Here is a 23,219-nt window from a genome sequence, read left to right as displayed (position 1 = left end):
TATTAGAGCTTAATTGAACACATGTAATTAGGCACCACAAGTGTCAATTAATGTGTATCCAGCATAGTCCCCAGTCATTTAAGGAACTCTAAATGTAGGGATGAACCACAAATACATGATTAGCATCTTATGAATGAAGCACAAGATTTGGATGATATGAGTTGTGTCCTTATTACAGGAGAAGTTATTGGTGTATTGATTAATGGATGCATCTTGAAGTCTGAGATTGTCCATCATAATCAGGCTCTTAAAAATAACATGGATTGATGCCTGTGAAAAGCATATCTAATTTGATACAACTTCTAGTGGGGAAATATATTTGTGATTAGCACACAAGATAGATTCAATGATCCACACTAAGATATTTTATGAAAATTCCTCTTTTGAAAGAAGATCTGTGCATTATGTGTTATTAGGGAAATCTAAGAAACTCCATTGAAGGTTTATTTGATTGGTCACTCCCTTAAGAATCAACGATCTTAAGGTTTGCTTAGCATACACACCAGTGCAAAGTGCTTTCCTATGAAGATTTCAACTCCATGACATTGTGAATGATTTCATTCTTTTAATTTTATGAAACATAGTCCTGATGAAAGTTCCATTGGAAGATCATTGGCTATGCTCCGTAAATCATTAGAACCTTATTACGGATTACGGCAAATTTTCCTTTTGAGTCATGGATATATACATCACAATTCAAGGTCCTGAAAGCCATACCGCATTCCGAATAGACTGTAAATCAACTTGAATTATCTTTGCTCTTTACACAAGGTATGCTGCAAACACAGTTCTTAATAACAGTAGCAGTTGGAGTTCATGCAGTCATCAATGCATCCAGAGTGGGCATATTTTATCTCAAAGTTTCTAGGTTCATTAACAGTTTGCAAGTCATCAACTTAGATATTGGGTAAAGCATCAATCAAAAGCCCCAAACTGAGTTTTCCTTGTTTTGGATGGTAGAACATCATTCTGGCTTTGATCTTCATCTTGCACGATCTGTTCATCTTTTCTCGTTATGATGGATGATGTTTTTTCATGGACTATGTAAGCTTACATTGATTCAATCGGATATCATTCCCCCTTCCATGGCCAAGAATGATGGTGTGGAGTCTGATATCTGTGGTTGAGTCATCAGCATTTTTACCTTATAAGAATCATATAATTTCTTGATTTGTTGCTAATTGTGCACTTGGAATTTTCTAGCTTATGTTCTTATGATTTGAATTCAAAGGCCATTAATGCATTGAAAATGGAACACCAAGTAATCCAGTTTCTATATTTTGATGACTGACTGCACCATGCAAACAATCCATTAGATTTTTCATCCCCTATTTGACTTATCGAGAACCAACAAGACTTCACTCCCTAATCTCATTCTTCTTTGGTAAATACATCAGTTGATGTCTGGATAACTAGAGAGGTTGCACCCAAGTTTCCATCCAAGAACTGCGAGGAGGAAGCAAGAAGCCATTAAATGGGCAGGCAGGCAGGCAAAGGAACAAGTTGCAGAAGGTAATCTTCTTGCCCTCAGTTGCATCTATCCATGGTTGAAACAAGAACCTATCAGAGACCTTAACGAAGAAGATTTCTGTTACCTGTGCAACACACAATCTATAATGGTAGAGTTCATGTTGGCCAAGACACAGCCTCTTGCTTCGTCCGGATGTTCTGCACCCTCCTCATTTGCCATTCTGATCACAGACGAGAAAGCTGTGTTCTCAATTAACTGCATGCAAACTCCTGTCACTGCAACAAAGCATATAGTGTGCATGATGTGCTTGTCCTCGTCTCCAAGGTGGTCCAGCTGCCAAACCCTGGAGAGGAGGGTATATATTCTTTGGCATCTGGCTTTATCTCATCCAATCTCCCCTAGTCGCTGAGAACTCTCTCTCTCTCTCTCTCTCTCTCTCTCTCTCTCTCTCTCTCTCCAATTCTACTCACTGCATGTATGTGGGTCATACTTCCACATGATCAACTGGTATCAAAAACGAGTACAGGGGGACGCAAGTGGAACCTGTGACTTGTCTCTCTCAGCATTCATATGATGAGGATATAAAGAATGATCTGCTCCCTTCTGCAAAGCGGGTGATGCGCGAGGACGAAGGCGTGCAGACGGCTACAAATGCGGCTAATTAAGCTTTGCATGGGACCACGTCGAGTTCCTCTATGCAACTTTTCCTGTCACGTCCTTTTGACAAACTCTTCACACATCTCTTCAAAATCCAAATGAATTCCAAACATATAAGTATGCATTCATGGGATTCATATCCATATCCAACTTAGATCGGACAATTGTATAAGATCTTCCTCGACTCATAGATATGACACACTCAATTAAGAAGCTCCATTTCCCTTTTCTAAGCATATTTAACATCGTTGTTTAACAAACAACGATTAGCTATCGGCGGTGAGTTGGAATTCAATCAAACTCAAAGGTGCTGTGTTCGGACATGACATGGCGGCCCATTGATCCATGTCAGACGGCCCGCATCTGCACCAACTTAGATCAAAATGTTCTTAATGGTGATGGAGGTGGTTGGACTCACTGTTTGCAACTCTCAATCGAGAAGAGCAGAAATGAAGCACCATTTAATCATGCAATTGTTGTTTCGAAACCAATTATTCCATATATTTGAAGAAAAACATCGAGTGATTTTTGTGATACCTATTAACGCCCATCAGTAGGTATAGATTTGTATTGGCTTATAAGAGTTTGATGAACTTAAATACCTTAACCCAATGGGTCAGAATCAAACAAACCTATCATGAGATTTATACTAATTTAATGAGTTTACTATCATTAACTTAAGTTAATCCATCCAAAATATACCTTAATCTAAATTAAAGTTTATTGAAACTTAATTAATCAAACTTGTCCCTTCAAAACTCCATTAACAAATATTCTAAATCAACTCAAAATAAACCCAATGAGTGAGATTATCCAAAAAAACCAGGATATCTGCCATCCCTGTTTGTTGGAGGAATGGGTTGCTGAATCATGTTGTCCCCAATTATAGGAGGATAAGTTTTCCTCAGATAGGATAGCCATAGACTTCATTCTGTCAAGCACTATCTTGCAGTCAATCATTGTTCTCCAATCCGAGCAAGCAGTGGCTGCATCAACTCAGTGGTGGAGAGACTGATCAGGGAGAACATGAACAATGCACATGTCAGATGGGTTGAGGTGCTGAATCCTTGTGACCGGTCCCCCTATTGCCTTGTTGTGTGAATTGAATTGTGCTCTGGCAAAATATTGGAGTCTTTGTGTCCTCTTCAACCCCTATTGTAGTGATTTTAAGTTCGATTAGTGTCTATCGAACATATCACATTAGCTATTAGAAATAACAAGAAAATTGTATAACACTTGAAGAGATCGAACCGATTCAAAACCCTAATATAGAGAATCCCTTTTGGAAGATCGGTCGATGAACCCTAAGAATTGGGAAAACGAAATGATTTGTTTGTCCTCCTTTTCCAACAACGTTGTTCGGCTTCCTTCTTTTAATGCAGCGTATTGCCAAAATGGAAAAGCACTACGATAAATTGACGCCTCGAATGGAATCCGATACGTCTGAATCCAAAAGGCACGGAATAAAAGTGTTTGACTTTGACCTCACTGGTCCTTTGTTGGATTTTGAATCTGCTCCCCGTTTGACTAACCATCAACTCTTACTATTAATTGCCTTTCTTCTCTCTAAATCTCTTCGATGAACCGACGAATCGAATTCGAGTTACCCGATTCAATGCATGTGGTTTCCGTCTGGAAGGTTTTTGGACGCAAAGATTTGATCCGATCTGCAATTTCGTCAAACGCTTTATTTCTGGTCAACGTTTGCACGGGCGATATAAATCACGTGGCCGGTTAGTGATGCACGCCAATCATATCCGAGCGTCCCACGGCGCGAGGTAACGGTCGATTTCCGTACTCGTCCCAGGTCGTTCGCGCTATACCCATCCTGTTCGTATGCCTAGTGGATCCCACGGGCCTCGCCGCTGGGGCCGCCGCTGCGGCCAGTCGATCATCCGTATCCGAGCGGGTGCCGACGAAGGGGTAGGAAATGCTCGTATGATCGATCGAGGAAGCGGCACGACGCGTGGTTCTCGCTGTGGGTTCGTCCACACGTGTCACGAGAATGTTCGATTCTTCCACCCGCAGTTCGTTCACGCAACCCCGCAGCTCGTATTACTCAGCGTCACTTTCGCTACCAGCTCGCGACCCACCCACCTAGGTGTTGGTAGCTGGAGCGGGGCCGACAGAGACTTTAAATTGGGCCCATCGATCCTACCAACCATTTGGCGGGTCGGTTAATTGACATGTAATCTTAGAAAATAAACGAATCCCACATACGGAAGCGATAAATTTTCATGCGTCTCATCGTTTACCTACTTATGATTGGAGGAGCAAAGTCGGGCCTCGTGGGACCCAGCCAATAATATTCCTCTGTTCTCACAGCTCAACGGTGTGAACAGCTTACGATTTTTATTGGGGTGATCGTCGCAAAAAGCAAAGAAACAAATATTCTTTGACGGTCTTTCTATTAAGGCGAAGGGGTTGGCCGCCTGACTCCTGGAATTCCACTTCTTCGAGATCCATTGATCTGACAGAGAACAGAGGAGAAGAAGAGACAGTGATCGCTCGTCGACATGAGGAGGTGTCTTCGCGCTCCCTGTTAGGTTTCTTCCCTTTCCGATTCTTCCTTCGTCCCTAGTTCTTTCTTCCTCTTCATGGCGTCTGGGTTCCCCGGGCGTGAGCTCGGCTTGGGGGGCAACGGAGAAGGAAACCTCTTGAAGCGCACGCTCTTGGACATGGAGAGGCAGCAGATGCAGCACGCGATTTTGCTGCGGTCGGGGAGGCAAAGAACTCAGGCCGTGCCTTCCGTCTCCATGTTCGACCCCGTTGTCGGTGGCCTTAGCTGCAACTCGTCCGCCGCTGCCGCGCCCGAACGCATGGGCTCATCCCTGTCGTCCGTCGATTGTTCCGAGCCTGGGTTCACGGCGAGAACCGGGTTGCCGCCCCCCGTGTCGGCGACCGCGACGGTGAACTTGCCGGCTCCAGAGAGTAGGTCTTCCGGCTCGATGCGGGACCAGCTCCGGGAGCTGGAGCGGCGGCTCCTGCTGGACGACGAGGAGGAGGCCGAGGCCAGCGCGCCTTCGGGCTCCGCCGTCACCCACGCCGAGTGGGGCGAGGCGATCCAGCGGCTCATCTCGCCGCCGCCGCCGCTGCTCCCGACGGCGGTAAGCCGCCTCTCGCCGTCGCCGACCGACTCGTCTTCCTCCACGGTCTCTTTCGCCTCCTGCTCCCCTCCCTCCTCCTTGCCCTCCCCTCCTCCGTCGAGACAGATGCTTCTTGACACCGCTACCGCACTCGGCGAAGGGAATCTGGAGGCTGTGAGGGCGAATCTCGCTGTGCTCAAGCGTGCGGCTGACCCTCGCGGTGACCCCGAGCATCGCCTCATGGCGGTGATGATTGCGGCGCTTCTCTCTCGCCTCAATCATCCGCAGGTGGGAAGCTCCCACCCGATCACGGACCTTCGCAGCCCGGAGCACTTCATGGCCACCCAGATGCTCTACGATCTGTCGCCCTGCTTCAAGCTCGGATTCGTTGCCGCCAGTTCCGCGATCTTGGAGGCCACGAAGGAGGAGTCCAAGATTCACATCGTCGACTTTGAAGTCGGGCAGGGCGGGCAATACGACGCTCTCCTCCTCGCCCTCGCCAAGCGCCGCTGCCCTCCTGCCGTCAGGATCACCGCCGTCGCTGACCCGTCCTCCCCGTTCACCAACATTAACATTGGCGATACGAGGGCGGTCGGGGACCGGATAAAAAATCTTGCGGAGCGGGCAGGCGTAAGGCTCCGGTTCAGAGTCGTCTCCGTCCGGGCAGCAGAGCTGGACGCAGCGTCGCTCGGGTGCGAGCCCGGGGAGGAGGCCCTGATCGTCAACCTCCCGTTCGTCCTCTCGCGGGTGCCCGACGAGAGCGTCTCCCCGGACAACCCCCGCGACGAGCTCCTCCGGCGCGTGCGCGCCCTCCGGCCTCGCCTGGTGGCGCTCGCAGAGCAGGAAATCAACACCAACACGGCGGCGTTCCCTGCCCGGCTCGCGGAGGCGTGCGGGCACTACGGGGCGCTGCTGGAGTCGTTGGAGGCGGCGGCGCGGGGGAGCCCGGATCGGGGGTGGGCGGAGGCCGGTCTGGCGCGGCGGGCGGTGAACGCGGTGGCGAGGGAGGGGGCGGAGCGGGTGGAGCGGTGCGAGGTGTTCGGTAAGTGGCGAGCGCGGATGAGCATGGCCGGGTTCCAGCCAGTACCGCTGGGGCCGGCCGTCGTCGAACTCGTGAAAGCCCGCGTCGCGTCCACGTGCTCCGACCCGGGTTTCACCGTCAAGGAGGAGGCCGGCGGACTCGCCCTCGGGCTGGGTTGGATGGGCCGAGTGCTCACCGTCGCATCCGCATGGCGTTAAGCGGAATCTATCAAACACTAATGATATAAATTATTATGATCGTTACGGAGATATTACCAACGATATTTCTCCTGTTATTTTGGTGATAATTATGATCCCCATTCACTCATTTGACAGCGTTGATGACTCTTATGCTGTAAAAGTATGGTTATATTAGTGCTTAAAAATGGCCTAAGAATGATTTGGTTCATTAAGAACTTGTATCTTTGTTGTTATCGATGCGAAACATGAAATAACGCGGAGATGCGAACACTGCCGCTGGATTACTCTTTGGTCTACGAGTGGAAATCTAATTTGGCACGACAAATCCATGTGACAAATATCTGTCTGGTCATCACGAGGCCATTCGAACGTAAGCGCTTAACGTGAACAGGTGAAACTGCCATCACCCTGTGGTCTGGAGCTTCCCGTTCCTCCGCCAGAAGGCCCTCCGCCACCACATCTCGAACCCCTTCTGGATGTTGGGGCAGTCGTCGCCGGCGTTCAAGAACCGGTGGAACCAGCCAAGCAGGACCTCCTGCTGAGTCGCCAGTGGCAGCGTGAGGACGGTGTTGGCGAGGCCTTCCTCGATCAGGTGGCGGTCGAGGCCGTTGCAGCGCTGCCGGATCCACCCGAAGTCCTCGTAGAAGGACTCCATCCAGGTCCGCAACAGCAGGCATCGCGCCTCCTTTGGCACCAGGATCTGGCCCTTGCCAACTCCGATGAACAGCCGGGCTGTCACACGGCTCACCTCGTACCGATGGATCGCTGGCACCCGAGGGTGCAACTCCGACAGCTCCGTCTGGCAGGCCCATGTCAGCAGGAAGTCGTCGGCAGACTGCCGGTCGATGAGGATGTCGAGGATCCAGTGGAGGTTGTCGGCCTGCCGCGCGATCTGGGCGGCGTCCGTGAGGTCGGAGGCGGCGGCGCGGGCGAAATGGTGGCGGAGAGAGCGGAGGCATCTGTCGGATGCGGTGTAGAGAGACTTCTCGATGAGGTCCCCACCTTGTCCTTCGCTCGAACCTACGCCGTTGCCTGGCCCGCCTCCATTGGTGGTGGTGCTGTTCTCGCGGATCAACTTGGAGACGAGGCCCTTCATCTCCCGTCTCGCCTTCTCGTCCTGTCCTTCCAGCACCACCTGGAGCAGACGGTGGAGGACCTCCTGGCTGTCACAGCCACTGTTGGCCTCGTCGGCGGCGGACGGGGCCACTTCGATGGAGACCCTCTTAAGAACCTCCACTGCGCCCAGGCTCTCTAAGTGGAGCTGAGACAGAAGCGAGGCCACCTTCTCCTCCTCGTCCTCCGCCCAGGGGGAGGCTTCTAAGTACTCGAGGCATGATAAAACCCCCGCATCGAATGCGATCGCAGCCGAAACCTACCGAACAGTGCAGAAATGGTGACAGGGGACGCAGTTGTAGCAGAAAAAAGTGCAAAGAGAAATTCTAAAGGCGGCACCTTCAGAATGCCAAGGACCTTGGAGACGTCCTCCCGCATGAGGCGACGGCGAAGGTCCTTACAGTACATGAGGCAGAGGGTCTCCACGTAGATGTCCACGTCATCGCAGTCGGAGATCTCGACGATATAGGGTAGGGAGCGCTGCTGCTTGGACCAGCGGTCGCGGAGCTTGGCAGCGAAGAAGCGGCTGTGGCCGACGAGGATGTGACGATGGACATTGAGGTAAACGGTGAGGCCATCCATGGAGCTGAGTGTGAGGTGGACATCACCAGACTCAGGGTCATTCAGCTGGTTCCCGGGGCTGCAGTTGCCGATGATCTCGGCCACACGATCCTGAAGAAGGAGCTGGCGGTCCTGGGGGGAGGTGGCCTCGGGGTCGGCAACGGCGCGACCCAACTGCTGCATCGGAGGGGGAACGACGTGTTCGGGGGAGCGGGGGTAGAAGCCCTGCTCGTTGGTCATCTCGTCGAACAGGGTGGGGCTGGAGCGGCTTTTGTCAAGCGGGGCCAGCGGCGGGGGAGACATGGGTTTGAGGAGCCCGGCACCGAGGGCGAAGTTGAACTTGCTGTAGCTGGAGGAACAGAGTGCATAGGGGGAGGAGAACGCGGCCGGGGCAGCGGCGGGGAAGGCGTCCATAGCCGCGGCGACCACGTCCTCGGCCCAGTCCTGTGGGCCACAGAGTGGGCGCGGCGGGGCGGCGGCTGAGAAGGACGTAATGGCGCAGCACCAGGAGCCGTCGGAGGGGACGCCGTGCGTGGCGGTCACGGGCTTGCCTTGGTGCTCGATCCGGTGTCACAACTGCTGCCGTTGTTGTTACTCCTGCTGCTTGGTGTGGGTTTTGGGCTGGTGGGAGTAAGCGGCCATCAAGAGGGGGTATCCTTTTACTCATCCTCGCCTCTCGCCGCGGTTGTCGTCTTTCCATGAGAGCGAAAGAAACGGGACCGTCGTCGTCGTCGTCGTCTCCGTTCACGAGAATGTTCATGTGCATCAATCAATCCAGTAACTCGCCCATACCTTACCTTGTACTCATTATGCTACGCAGGCAGAGACCAAAGAATGCAAGAAGCGGAAGATAGAGCGCGGCAGGCCGCGGCACAATGAGCAGAGCTGCATTATAGTTGGGTCATGCGGAAGCGGGGGAGGAGAGGGAGCGCGTGGTAAATCATTGTCATGTTCCGAAGCAACCTTGGCCTTTGTCAGGAGAGAGTGGAGTCAAAGGTCGTCAGCAGGGCAATGGGCTCGTGTCTCTGAAACTGCAGCACGCAGCTTTCACTGTCCAATGATTATAACAGCGTGCCGAAGAAGATGGAGGAACAGAGTTTGACTGCGGGATCAAGTTTCACAGTATACTTATCAAGGAGAGATACAACTCGACCTCGTCGGAATTGGTCGAACTCGACCACATTTGGCTGAATCTAGTTGTCATTTAGGTTGCATCTGAACCAAGATTTAAAATCACATCGATCAAACACAGCCGAAAGTTTGGTTTGGATCGTGGGAATCACAACCGTTCATCTCACCTCCTTTCTTCATCTAAATCGTCCGTTTGATGCGTATAAATAAATTTTTGGTATTTTATATCTTGAATAAATCTACGGTCGAGATTAAAAGGAAAAAGTGAAATGAACGGACGATTTTTGGTCAATTGTTCGCTTCGTAGAATACGAAAGAACACTTCGTCCTTAATAGAAAATGCATACCTACTTCTTCCTAGGGTTCAACTTCGGCTTCAAACTCCGAGTTCACGGGAGGAGCGTGGTTGGGGCCTCGGCGGCGGTGCAGCGGGCGGCGGGAGCGGCGCGGGACGAAGGCTGGAAGACATGGCGACGCCGGAAACTCCCGCCTGCTACTCTGGAGTCACCCGGCAGTCCGCCGCCTTCCGCCTCATGAAGCAAATGGTATTGCATCTCTATCCCTTGAGTTCGTCCGGATGTTTCCTTTCTTCGGTGATGATCTCGGTTATGTCGATATCGACGCTTGATCTTGATTGAATGTCTTGGTGTTGGCGATTTGTTCTTTAAATAATATGAAGAAGAGTTGATTTTGACAGTTTATATGCATCTTTCATCTCACAAGATGTTGGCAGTAGGAATTATTAACGAAAGAAACAAATTGAGAAAAAAATAGTGGGTATATTAAGGTTCAGCCTATTAGTTATAATACTATTAAAAGTTTATGTAAATGTGTATGAAAGAGCCGAGTATTGTTTGATATTATAAGATTTTTATTATATTTTTCAGAATCTTCACTTCTACTGGTTGTTGCTGAATCATTGTCTTGGATGTTTCTAATCAAACACATGCAGTGTCTCTTCACTTGTCATATACTCATGCGTTCAATTTGTGCTTTTTTCTTAACTTCTGTTAGGGCTGGGAAGAAGGTGAAGGCCTTGGCAAAGACAAGCAGGGCATTAAGGGACATATTAGAGTAAAAAACAAGCAGGATACAGCAGGTTATTGTCTGATTTCCTAGTTGGAAGCCAATATCAAATTTACTACTGGTGTGTGGATAAAATGATGAAGTAATATTTTGCATATATTTTTTATTTTGTAAACAGGCATTGGTTTGGATAAGGCTTCTAATAATTGGGTGTTTGACACCTCGCAATTTGACAATATCCTGAAAAAATTAAAAGTGGTAATGCCTATGCTCGGATGAAAAATTTATTAGTCTTTTTTTATTCTTGCTGAATGTTTCTGATCTTCATTGCTTCTTATTCTGTTGTTTGATCGCAGCAAGTAGCTGTTCCTGATGAAAAAGGTATCTTGATATTATATTGTTGAAAATTTGCTATTTCTGCATGTTGCAAGCTTGTTGATTTATGGCATTTGTGTTTTACAGAAACAGTGGAGACAGACGATGTTCACGTTGAATCTGGAAATGGTACATCAAAAGATGATCCAGTTATGAAGGCCACTCGGCCTCAAGGAAGGTTGACTATGTTCTTTCAGTGTCATATTTAGAAAGGATACGAATGGTTTTCCATTTATGGTTATGATTCTCGAGTTCTGAACAGGTACAAGAAAAGAGAGAGAGGAAAGATTGTGAATGCATACTCCACAAAGGATCTTCAGGGTATTCTTGTAAGAGATTGGCCCTCTTATGAGAAGTCTTAAATTCAGTCATTCTTTGATGTGTTTAGTATTATGATTCTTTACAACAAAATAATAACTATGGTTATTGATTCTAAGTTGTGATCATCCTGGGAGATGTACATGGCTGCATGCTAATCGACAATTCGACATTTGGTCTTTCTGTAATCTGTACTAATTAATAATTAGATTTTTCTTATAGAATACCTAAATTTGTTGGCCTTTGCAGGTAGATGTTGGTTTTGTTGTGTTGACATCTTTTACTTATTCATTGGTTCTTTTTGGCAATTGATCATCATAACTGTTTCTTGATTAGTTGACTTGCTTAGTCCAGAATTTGCTTCTCAACACGAATGACATATTATCTGATTGGTTGGAGGCCCTCTAAACTTATTGTTTGTAAATACTACTTTAAGGGATGCAACAATATTTTTGTCCTCTGTGACATATATGTTGAGGCAACACATGATAGGACAGAGGGCTAGATCTTGTAAATTAGGTTGGTAATGTACAGAACATAAGATAAATTGTCTAGCTGCTATATGCCATGATCTGATCTTATAGTTCAATGACCACACCACCTTGCTCTCAACAAGGCTCATTGGTTGAGAAAGGTACTATTTGTCCTTGTAGTATCTGGGTATGGCTTGTTAATTATAGTTATTACAGTTTTATGATTCATCTTCATGTAATGGTAATAACAAGGAAGGTGAGTTACAATTTTGATATCTCTAGAACGTTTCAAATTTTGACAGTTTGATATTTTGTGGTTCTGTACATTTCACATTGAATTTCAGAAAATTTAGTTCTCTTTTGTTAGTTTCAGTTCTATATGTTGTCCTCTTTTAAACGTAACTTTTGCCAGAATAGGCCAAGTGCATCATTTCCACATTGTAATAATCAGAATCACATAAACATTCCAATCTTGATTTGCACAAGATCTGGAAGGGAGTTTTCAATCAAAGCTGATTAATTCTGATCCATTTTGGCTGATCCAGTTTGTGATTGGTTGAAATGCAAAACCCTAGATGTAATTTTGTGTTACCCTTTGTTTTGAGATGTCATATAGAATTGCTCTATGACATTTTATGGTGTTTATCCATGCAGTTTATTTTTGTGGAGTGGAGTTCTGTTTATCTCTTTTATTTGAAAGGTAAATGGTTCTCCTAATGCTGACTTGTCATCTGCAGGTAAGTAAAGGTGAAGAGAACTGTCAGGCTGATGCTGATATAGATGATGAAACTACATTTACAATAGTTGATTCGGACAATCATCAAGAAGGTATATCATATAATGAAATATTATTCTGTGGGATTCTTTTTCTTTTCATTGTTTTTGTTTCATAAGTTGATGCGGTAGGTGTCTGCAAGAATTTCAGATATTGTGTTAGAAAATTTTTACCATTCAATTGTTCTGTATGTATTTTTTACTTGTGGATCTAGTTAGGCTGTATTTTGTGCTATCTAAAATTACCCGGAATCGTTTTATAGATAAGCTGCAGTTTCTCTTTCATGCTATTTTGTTCACGTAGGTGCCTCGGTGTTGATTATGAAAACCATGCACAATACCTGATAGGTATATGTTTTTTTCCCTAAGGCATAGGATATAATTGATCATTTGATAATGGATTTTCATTAGACCATGACACTTTCTGTTTCACGTTCTATCAATTAATTTGAGTGCTGACTTTCTCTCTGTGTTTCTTGTAAGGAAGACCTTTTATGTCCATCAAATGATGAAATTCCTTATGAAGGTTGTTGGTTTTCCATTTAAATTATTAAAACATGTGTATCTTGTTTTTGACTAACTATAGTTCGGAGGAAGTATCACATGGATGATGCCTTAAGTTGGTTTCTTGATCTAAAATTGGCATGGGAAGCTTTTGCTGGTGTTTATCAAGTGTACATGCCATGATTGTTGCTTGTGCAATTGGATTTGGTATGACTCCCCTTTTCAGCTGTGTTGTACTACAATTTTAATGTGTCATTGATTCTTTAACTAATGAGCTTTTTTGGCACACAGTGCAACAATTATTTGGCCAAGGCTAGTTCAGGAAGGTCATGCTTCAATTTGATGAATTACTGAGATTTCTCAACTAAATGTTTAGTGATTCTCATAATCAACCTTCACTGATCGTTCAACTAATTTAGGACTTTCATCTTTCTTCTTTAATTTAATGTTCATTCAACTATAATCTGACTCTTCTCCTCTCTGCTGCTTTTACTAGTAGTTAACTATGTTATTTTTATATGCTTTTCTACTGTGCACTGGAAATATATAATTCTCTCTGGCATTTACATGTAGTAAGCCTCAAAGCTGAAGATGCACAGTGGTGGGGTCACAATCATGGATTCGTTTCAGGAGGTTTTCTTGGAACAAAATCCCATGCTACTAAATCATGCCTACAGAAAGATTCTCGATCTTTGGCTTCAAATAAGCGTAACACGTTTGCGGAGGAAGATCAAGAAAACTTGTACAAACTTGTTCAGGTACGCACTGGCATCTTTTGCCATTTAGTGTTTTGATTTCTTGGACAAATACTTGCTACAAGATGCAAATGTTGTTATTCAATTCTTTGCCTCAAATACCATGTTATCGTTAACGATGTTAAGTTTCTTAGATAAAAAAAGATGCACCCTAAGCTCTTAGATAAAATGGTAAAGTCTTCAGTTGGATTTGGTGCTGAGTAGAATGTATGACTAATACTTATTATCACAGCTGGTTCATGCAATAATTCATTTTTTCTTAGGATGCGTAAATATGGCTATCTTGTATTTTTTTAATAATTATTTGCTGGTTTTCAATATCTCAACCTCAACTTATTTTCTCAAAATTGGTGGTGGGTTTCAAGTTACTGTAGGCATAAACACAGTTCATATTTTGATTTTCAAAATAATATGCAATTACATAACATATTTAGAGAAATATGTGGTTAAGGTTAAACAATGAAGGGTTCAACACATGCTATGGTTGTTAGTTACTAGAAGCAAGAGCTGAAATGGTGTGTAAGTGTGTGTATATATACAGGTATGAAGCACCTGGTTAGCATGCAAGTGATCTATAACTTGTCTATATTATACAAACAAAATATTTGGTTATTTTTAGGATATTATGAATTTGAAAAGTAAATTTACATCAATACAACTATTATGATTTTTAAACAATTTTTTCTTTATCTCTTCTTTACTTCCCTCCTCTTCTCTTATTTACCTTTATTGTTATGGTAGTTGCTGGTTGGAATATGATATTTATGATCAATTGTTAAAAGTTTAATTGGATGGGATCCAAACTACCCTGTATTCATATGGGATTAAAGTATTATATCTAAAGCCTTGCTCTTGATCTTGCTGCTTCCCTCTTGTAATGAATGTGGGGGCCAGCAGCAGCACAAGGGCACAAACGTGGCATTTGCATGGGTCGCCCAAGGCCTGAGGAGTCTTGGTGTTTGTTCTTTGCTCTGATTGGTAATGGTCGTCTATCAATTTGGATACTAGGGAATGGTGATCGGAACTTTTATTAGAAAGTGTGATCCCCATGTGGTTATTTTCTGTGAGTTGGAACAGGATCACAAGTTAGAACCTGGTACCATGACACTCTATGAGTGCTTCCTGCCACTAAACCATGGGCAAAGAAAGAAGTTATGAGATGACATTTATAATTTTATTTGTGAAGCTATTTAAGTGATAAATTATAAGAAAGTAAAAGTTAAACATTCCAAGTGCTTAATGTTATATTATTGACCATGTATTAGAGTAGTAAAAATGATTACAATGCTAAGCATTATTAGTGATGAAGAGACAAACTATATATATGGCTGCGCATTTCATGCTTATGCATATACCATGCTTGTGACTTATATTTTATGTAATATGAAAACTTAAGGGTGCAGACCACACCTGTGACTGTATATTCTTATGCAGTAATATGCAAATTGAGGGCCTCATTTGAGGAGGTTATCTAGTTGGATCCACATACATGGGCGCATACACCCTTTTCTCGACCACTAGTCTAAACATCAAGAAACATGGCTCTGGATTCGGACGTGGGTTGATAACATGAACTACATCCCATAAGATGTGGTTGTGTCACCATCCCCTTGCATTTGTAGCTGGTCTTTATTGGGTGTATATACCATCAGGCATATTTGTTACATCTGGCAAACATTCTGTTTGGAGTTATCCATGTTATCTGCTAGTGATCCGGCTGGGGATCGTTCACTAGTTATGATGTCTCATGAATAGCTGGTGATGGGTTTACTCCCTTGTTCCATATATTGCAGGAGAAAGCGACAACAGGAAAACAGGGGCTTGGCATCAAGAATCAGCCAAAGAAGATTGCTGGTTGTCACTGGAAGGGGAAGAAAACATCTTTCAGTGACAATGATGGTGAACATTCTGATGATTCTAGTGGTTCAACAAAACGGAAGCGAAATGAGGATGTAGAATCTGGACACAATGTGCAGCCCAAGATTAAGCTGAAGAAATTGTGTAGAGAGCTTCTTCATCAGGTTAAAACCCAAAAAGTTTATATTTCATCCTATGCATGTTTATGTTGCTAACATGACTTACAATTTTAGGCACCTTCTCAATCAATGAAGTTGAAGCAGCTTAAAACATGTATCGAGGCACATTCTACTTCTCTCCTTTCCAACTTTTCCTCAAAGCGTGATGCTTTGTCATACTTGAAGAAAAAGGTACTTGTTTTCTGAAGCTTTTTGTTTTTGATGATTTAAAACTAGCAGAAGTATTTTTCATAATTGTTGCTAGTGGTTTCGCTAGTAGGTTAGATGATACTGTTGGACAAGGTATCTTGTCTGATGGTGGCAAAGTCAAAATGAAGTGTTCTGGACTCAAGCTCACTCTGAGATATACGCTTTGCTCTATAATAACATGTATGTATTGGTTCAGAGTGTCACTAAATAGGAGTTGCCTACATTTGACAGAAAAATGAATTGAAGATAGAAATGCTAATACTGATTCGATTTATTATGCTGCATTATGAGATATTGTCCTCAAATAGGTAGTTTCATATTAGTTTATGCATCATCCCTCGGTATTTTTTTCTTCGGTATTTGTGGTTGAATACAACATCTGTCATGCTGAGTCAATTGACTTGCTCCATATTCCATTTGAAGCTGACAGTATGATAAGAGTTTTTGAGTTTTTTTTTTGTGATGGGATTAACTTACATTTTAGTGGCACAACACAATGCTTTGTGTCACATGGGATGGCTTTAGGATCCACTTTAGATTGCTTTTCCACTTAATTTCTGCTGGCCACAAGCCAGTTTGGCTGAATGACTAGTGATTGTCTAGAGAAATGCACATTGGATGCATGTCCTGCACCTGCATGAATAACCTTGTCTGTTAAGTTAGCTGGTCTAACCACTATTATGACTCCAAATGACTGAACGGATATACACGCCCATGATGATTGGGGACATATTTGTTCTTCGATTTTGTACATCCCGTTGTCTTATTTTGCTTTTCAATCTAAATTTTGCATGAGGGACTGAAAGTTCATGAAATTTGTATTTATTATAAACCATGTTTTTCCCTGAAGGAATTCATTGCACATTTTGGGACACTATCAATGTTATTTTCCTTTGGATGCAGTTAGAAGGCAGCAAGACGTTCATTGTGGAGGGAAAGACAGTCTCTCTGTCCGCGTGACATAAATATTGGTAATTAATCAAAATGATGGTTATTTGAATTCATTTGGAGAGCATGCAAAGAATTATATGCCTTTTTTCCGGTATTTGTTTTTTTACAATTTAAAGTCTCCGAGGAGAAAAATTTTGCGATTCATTTAGATGCTTTAGACATAATATGGTTATTTACCCGGAGTGTTCATTGATTTACCTTGTCAAAGCACAAAATCACCTGTTCTTGATACAAGTCTTGAGGTTTGAGTAGTAAGATAGTGGATGACATTTTGCTGCGTGCTATTCGTTTAACATAGTGCTAAATTCATAGATGAATAGAAGCTTTTGTTATACATGTTTCTGGTGAGTAGCATCAACTTTTAATATTTGCATATACATGATTGACTTTAGGAAATTTAAGTGTCTGAAAATACTCTATTGGTTTCGTCAATTGGTTGTCTTCTCCCTTTTTGATGTTCATAAAGGGGGTATTAGTGTTGATTTAGAGTTCTAATGTTATTATGTTATTTAGAGGGATAAATAAAAAAAAGGATATGTGTATATATATATATATATATATACATATATATTTATCAGTTTAAATAGATGGAACTAGAAATGTAAACAATGGAAATAAATCAGTAAGAAATAAAATAAATAACATCCTTAAGTTTCTCCGTCGAAAAACTTTGTCCACTTGGTTAGCTCCTTGGTGCTCTTGGAATCTATTCTCTAGAATTAGCATCATTTTCAATATCACGAGCTCGTCGATCTTTTTGTGTGGTTCAGTATTGTTTAGATTCAACTTTTTTTGTTATTCTTGATTTGGATTGATAGCTGCAGGTAACATCCCTTACTTTCAGAACATGAAAAAAAGGTCAAAGGAGTACATATATATGCTAAAATTGCATATATATTTGTATTTATTTCTTGATAATAAAAATCCTATTTTTATGCTTCTATTACATCATATATGATAATTTGATACTAACTCAATACAGAAACAAAAATTATATTCTTGAAGGATATATATGTATGTGCAACTATTTATCATCTGTTCAAAGTGGGAATATGGAAAAACTTAGGAAGACTTCGATTGAATGACAAACTCTTCCCAAAGTTTGAAAAGAAACGCGAACTTTTATCTAAATTCCCAGTACTGGATTTGAAGGAAGAAACTATTCCAAGTGGTCCAGTTCAGGCATCAGCACCACGAGTAGCCCTGTTGAATCAAGCATTGTTGCAGACATGCTTATTAGCCAAGACAATCCTCCTCTTTCAACCCACAGTTCAGAGTTCCACAAATGTGAAACTTGTTTCTTCCACATAGCTGACAAAGCACGCCTCTGAAAACACGCACTGTTCAGCTTCTTTAGCCGTGACTTCCTTATTCGTTCAACCCACACACGTGTGTGTGTGTGTGGCTTCAGTAGGAATGACATATCTGCAGGTGTTTGATCTCAACTTCATCCCTAAACCACTCATTTCTACTTTTAAACCCTACGATAGTTGACCACGTCGAGGTAGAGAAAGCGATTCCCTTATCCTTGTGGTCATGGAAGTGCCTAATTTTGATACGACTGATGTAATGTCATCTTCTCCACTTTTACCGTCGAGAAAAGTATCAACTTTCATGGTCGCCTCAGAGTTTGGTCAGCAACCACGCTACTGACTTCCCATCTCGCTAGTGTACCGCTCGAGTAATGGAAACGACAGTTGTTTCCGTAATAGTGTATTGGTACTCTACGTAATAGTGTATATATATATGTAAGTCGACTTAATATTCATAGGCTTCTAACATCGCTTCTCATATGTAAGTCGATTTAAGTTTTGTCATACGAACGAAATAGATATCTTATCTAAGCAAGCTATGAACAACATTAACTTTATCTACAGCTCATTTTTCCTCGTAATTTAGCCATGGAACCACTGGAATTGACGTCATCATTCGTAAAGCCATTTGGCGTACGTACAATAAACCAAACTCGCATGCCTCCTCAGCCGTCTATGGGGACGCATCATTTTCTCTTGTAAACACGCCTTAGATCTGCATCGTCAACATAAGACTGCTGTCAATGAGTCAACGCCAAGAGAGCGGAGCGGTCCAAATCGCTGATCGATCCTATCCGTAGGTCGAGCCATTCTCAATTGGGATCAAATTGTATGAGCAAGGCCTCGCGCTCCCTTAACGCGATGAACCATTGCTCGTTGATTCAAACTTGTCGGTTGAATTTATTGCTCTCATAGTCCGATAGCTAACTGAGACATATAAAGAAGCAGCAGAGGAAACGTCAGAAACAAGGGAACGAGGAAGAAGACGATGAGACGGCCTTTGCCGAAGCCAGTGAACATTACAGAGCCAAAATTTGAATTGCCTCTCCATCTGCCATCAGTCGTCGACATCTTAAATAACCCTGGACTTGATGGTCCCCCGAGATGAAACCTATGCAGTCACCATTTCTGCGTCATGGCCGACGCCTGTCTGCGGCAGCCTCACATTTCCACCCATCTCCCTGCTTTCACCGAAGCTTCATCGGCCGAACTCACTCACGTGCTTGATTTACTTATACTCGCAGACCGGAAATAAATTTGAAGTCACCTGTTTTTATCTTTTGAACGTTGAATTAGTCTTCCCATTCCGGCTTTAAAGTCTCTCATCCCCATTGCATGCGTCTTCGATATGCCAGCAAAGCACGAGCTCACCCTTCTTCTCTTTCTCGAGGCTTTCCATTACGTTGTTCATGGGGATTCCCGGTGACGAGATCCTCTCCAGGGTCGCTACGGGCGATGGCCACGGTGAGAACACGTCGTACTTCGATGGCTGGAAGGCCTACGATAATGATCCTTTCCACCCGATTCATAATCCCAATGGTGTCATCCAAATGGGACTCGCAGAAAACCAGGTAATGCTTGTTTCTGGCTCTGCCCATTACTTTCTCCTGCTGCTGCTGCTAATGGGTTTCGGTCTGCCTTTCCTCAGCTCTGCTTGGACTTGATGCGAGATTGGATCAGGAAGAATCCACAGGCTTCTATATGCACCAAGGAGGGCGTTTCAGAGTTCGAAGCCATCGCTAACTTCCAGGACTACCATGGCCTGCCGGACTTCCGTAAGGTAATCACCGTCTGCAGCCATAATGCAGCTCCTCGATCCCTTACGCATGCGTGCCATGAACGATGAGGGCACAGTTGGATCGATATGCGTTGCTATAGCCGAAAGGTAATGACGCGATCATCTATGGAAATGCACAGGCCATTGCCAAGTTCATGGAGAAAGCGAGAGGAGGACGAGCCAGGTTCGACCCGGAGCGCATAGTGATGAGCGGTGGAGCCACCGGAGCTCAAGAAACGATCGCATTTTGTCTGGCCAATCCCGGGGACGCCTTCCTCATTCCGACGCCATACTACCCAGCGTACGTATGCCTGTTGAGTCAACATTCTGATCTCTCAAGTAATTGCGTCGTCAACGTCCCCGTTCGAACAAATGTTCCAGCCGACCAATCAGTCGTGCATGACCCAAACGACAGTCAAACTTTTATCGACCTGAACATTGACCAAAACCACACCATTCAACGCAACACTAAAGAACAGCATTGACCAAAACCACACCATTCAACGTAATTGTGGTCATGCAATCCGACACTAAAGAACGGCATTTGGTTCTTCTCAGGTTCGATCGAGACTTCAGGTGGAGAACTGGAGTTCAGCTCCTCCCTATTCGCTGCCACAGTCACGACAACTTCAAGATCACCGAAGCCGAGCTTGCTGCTGCCTACCGGAAGGCGCGCGACTCTAAGATCAGGGTTAAAGGAATACTAATAACCAACCCGTCGAATCCTCTGGGCACAACCATGGACAGGGAGACGCTAAGAACCCTAGTAAGATTCGCGAACGAGGAAAGGATCCACCTAGTCTGCGACGAGATCTTCTCCGGCACAGTCTTCGACGGGCCGGAATATGTCAGTGTGGCGGAGATATTGCAAGAGGATCCGTCGACCTGCGACGGAGACCTATTCCACATCGTCTACAGCCTGTCGAAGGACCTCGGCGTCCCCGGATTCCGTGTCGGCATCATATACTCGTACAACGACGCGGTGGTCAGCTGCGCTCGGAGGATGTCCAGCTTCGGACTGGTCTCGACGCAGACTCAACGCCTGCTTGCTTCCATGCTGGGAGACGACGACTTCACCACCGACCTCTTGGCGGAGAGCAGGAGGAGATTAATGCACAGGCACAGGGCGTTTACTGCCGGCCTCGAAGGCGTCGGCATTCGTTGCTTACAGAGCAACGCCGGGCTATTCTGTTGGATGAGCTTGAAGCCTCTGCTGAAAGACGCCACGGCGGAGGGCGAGGTCGAGCTGTGGCGGGTGATAGTGAACGAGGTGAAGCTCAACATCTCTCCGGGGTCCTCGTTCCACTGCACCGAGCCGGGGTGGTTCAGGGCGTGCTTTGCCAACATGGACGAGGAGACCATGGAGACGGCCCTGCGGCGGATCAGGACGTTCGTGCGCCGGGCGAACGACGCAGCTACTGCCGCCAAGACCAAGAAGAGGTGGGACACATCGCTTCGCCTGAGCTTGCCACGAAGGTTCGAGGAGATGACCGTCCTGACACCGCGTCTGATGTCTCCTCGCTCTCCGCTCGTTCAGGCCGCCACCTGACCTGTTGACCGAAACACAAGTGCTGATCATCTTCTTCTTTCTCTGCGCATCGGCCTCGACATTCTCAAGTTCTCCGGATGTCACGAGGTTAAGTTATATTGATGTTTAGTTTTGATAGAAATAAAAATGCAAAGGAGTAGAATGTATTTATTAAGTTAAAATAAGAGAGAATTTTTCTCAACAGAATCATCAACAGATTTACGATATCTCTTCAAAAAAGTTAAAGATTTCGACCATTGTTGATGTTATTATCATAGGAGATCTTAACTGTTATCAAGTTTCTTATAATGTTACCGTATAAGATCTCAACTCAAATTAGCAAAGAAACTGCTTCCATTCGAAACCTGTGTTCTTTCTTGAATGCGAGAGCCTCCAAAAGGATTCAACGCTATCGGGTGACTTCGGTGGGAGCCGGACAGTCGATGTTTTGAAATGAAGAAACGGTTCATATAATAATAATATTACGAGTGCTTTGCATGGAAAGGGGTTGACGTGAGATTTCAATTCCTGGGTGACAAAGACACACAACCTCTGCGTTCGGCACGTGCCGTCAATAGTCAGCATAAAATTATATATGATATAATTCAGTTTGTTAAATATTAAACCTAAACCTATTCTTCGTGGATTGGATTGTCGAACATGGATTGAATTGTCTTTGAGTAAATCGCTTGTCGAACATGGATTGAATTGTCTTTCAGTAAATTGCTTGTGAGCATAAGTTTGACAAAATCTAATATATAAAAATCTTTTTGAATATAAGTTTGACAAAATCCTTCCAATTTTTAATATATAAAAAAGGTTTAATATATAAAGGTAAAAAAGAAGCCCCCCCTCCTCTTATGGTTCCCAAACTAAGATATTATTATCGGATTATTCTTTTTTAAATACCATGTTGATTGTATATGCTTGCATTGCAACACATCATCTGACTAGATAGATGAGTCTAGCCAGGTAATTATCATCTAATTAAATGGAGCCTCATGACCAATTGAGTATACATGTTAATCCTTAATAAGTTAGTTTACGATTCAACTGAATATAGTGTTATGAACTAGCTGAAATTACCTAAGTTACGAGATAATCTTGTGATATCCATCCATGAAGAAGACATATAATTGTAACCTCACACAAATCACAAAGGACATCAAAGAATAGAGACAAGTAAACTCCTATTTCTTCCACAAAATTATAATATTCAACAAACATTTGAAAGACAATAAAAAAACAAGAACTGCAAATCGTAAAAATATAACCGCAAGTCCAACAACACTTGCTTAAACGGATGTCGAAAGGCTTGTGTTTCGAAATCAAAGCTCCATTCAATCCTATGCTATACCAGATGATCTACACAGTAATAACTAATAAATGTGACCACAATACTGCAGGTGGTATTTTTACCTGGATACATATCTCAAGTTAAATTAAGCCGCATCATAACTTATAAATTGCATGTGAAATCACACTAACAAAACATAATGAGAACATCAACTTTAGATTATGTGAATCTCTAATGTAAAATTTTAAACAATATCCTCCTATGCCATGCAAAAATAGGACATAAAATTGCAATAAGCTGTTCATGAATATATAAAACCTGATTGCAGAGAATCTGAATCTGATTTCAGTGAATTTCTAGTAAATATGGACAAAATCAGATTTGTCCAGCCAAAAGGGAGTTGTGGCACACAGTCAAGCATCTATTGGTGAGAATAACTAGAGAAACTTATGTAGAAACAAGACAAAATTGACCCTGTTTAGGATGCTTGAAGTATAGGTCATGATATATGCATGATCAAAATCCTAGCCTTCCAACAAATGTCATGGATGCAGGACACGATGAGATGGAGGCTGATAGATGTCCAACATGAGAACCCACTAGAGAATTGACAAACCAAATATGTTTTCCAAACATCTATCTTATTTCAATGTAAATCTGAAG

The 23,219-nt window shown here is 43.9% G+C and overlaps 4 protein-coding genes across 4 annotated transcripts; 3 read left to right on the top strand and 1 right to left on the bottom strand.

Annotated features, from left to right (window-relative positions):
- Nucleotides 1–4,523: 4,523 nt before the first annotated feature.
- LOC135636559 (scarecrow-like protein 8) lies at nucleotides 4,524–6,562 on the top strand. Its single transcript, XM_065148330.1, has one exon. It carries the CDS (start codon nucleotides 4,726–4,728, stop codon nucleotides 6,451–6,453), a length of 1,728 nt encoding a protein of 575 aa, XP_065004402.1. The 5' UTR covers nucleotides 4,524–4,725; the 3' UTR covers nucleotides 6,454–6,562.
- A 150-nt stretch (nucleotides 6,563–6,712) lies between these two features.
- Nucleotides 6,713–8,965, bottom strand: LOC135636561 (BTB/POZ domain-containing protein At1g63850-like). Its single transcript, XM_065148331.1, has 2 exons — nucleotides 7,888–8,965; nucleotides 6,713–7,807 (listed from the first exon to the last, which is right to left on the bottom strand). The coding sequence occupies exons 1-2, from the start codon at nucleotides 8,521–8,523 to the stop codon at nucleotides 6,839–6,841; spliced, it is 1,605 nt and encodes a 534-aa protein (XP_065004403.1). The 5' UTR covers nucleotides 8,524–8,965; the 3' UTR covers nucleotides 6,713–6,838.
- A 620-nt stretch (nucleotides 8,966–9,585) lies between these two features.
- Nucleotides 9,586–16,918, top strand: LOC135636558 (G-patch domain-containing protein 1-like). Its single transcript, XM_065148329.1, has 11 exons — nucleotides 9,586–9,785; nucleotides 10,255–10,339; nucleotides 10,445–10,524; nucleotides 10,623–10,647; nucleotides 10,729–10,819; nucleotides 10,904–10,970; nucleotides 12,170–12,260; nucleotides 13,284–13,468; nucleotides 15,259–15,486; nucleotides 15,556–15,672; nucleotides 16,594–16,918. Exons 1-11 carry the CDS (start codon nucleotides 9,708–9,710, stop codon nucleotides 16,648–16,650), a joined length of 1,104 nt encoding a protein of 367 aa, XP_065004401.1. The 5' UTR covers nucleotides 9,586–9,707; the 3' UTR covers nucleotides 16,651–16,918.
- A 2,404-nt stretch (nucleotides 16,919–19,322) lies between these two features.
- On the top strand, nucleotides 19,323–21,404 carry LOC135635365 (1-aminocyclopropane-1-carboxylate synthase-like). The gene is made up of 4 exons (XM_065146396.1): nucleotides 19,323–19,525; nucleotides 19,603–19,734; nucleotides 19,872–20,032; nucleotides 20,290–21,404. Exons 1-4 carry the CDS (start codon nucleotides 19,364–19,366, stop codon nucleotides 21,278–21,280), a joined length of 1,446 nt encoding a protein of 481 aa, XP_065002468.1. The 5' UTR covers nucleotides 19,323–19,363; the 3' UTR covers nucleotides 21,281–21,404.
- Nucleotides 21,405–23,219: the final 1,815 nt, after the last annotated feature.

This window comes from Musa acuminata, chromosome BXJ3-4 (assembly GCF_036884655.1).
Source record: "Musa acuminata AAA Group cultivar baxijiao chromosome BXJ3-4, Cavendish_Baxijiao_AAA, whole genome shotgun sequence".
Classification (NCBI taxonomy): Eukaryota; Viridiplantae; Streptophyta; class Magnoliopsida; order Zingiberales; family Musaceae; genus Musa; species Musa acuminata.
This window is presented reverse-complemented; position numbering and strand designations above follow the sequence as displayed.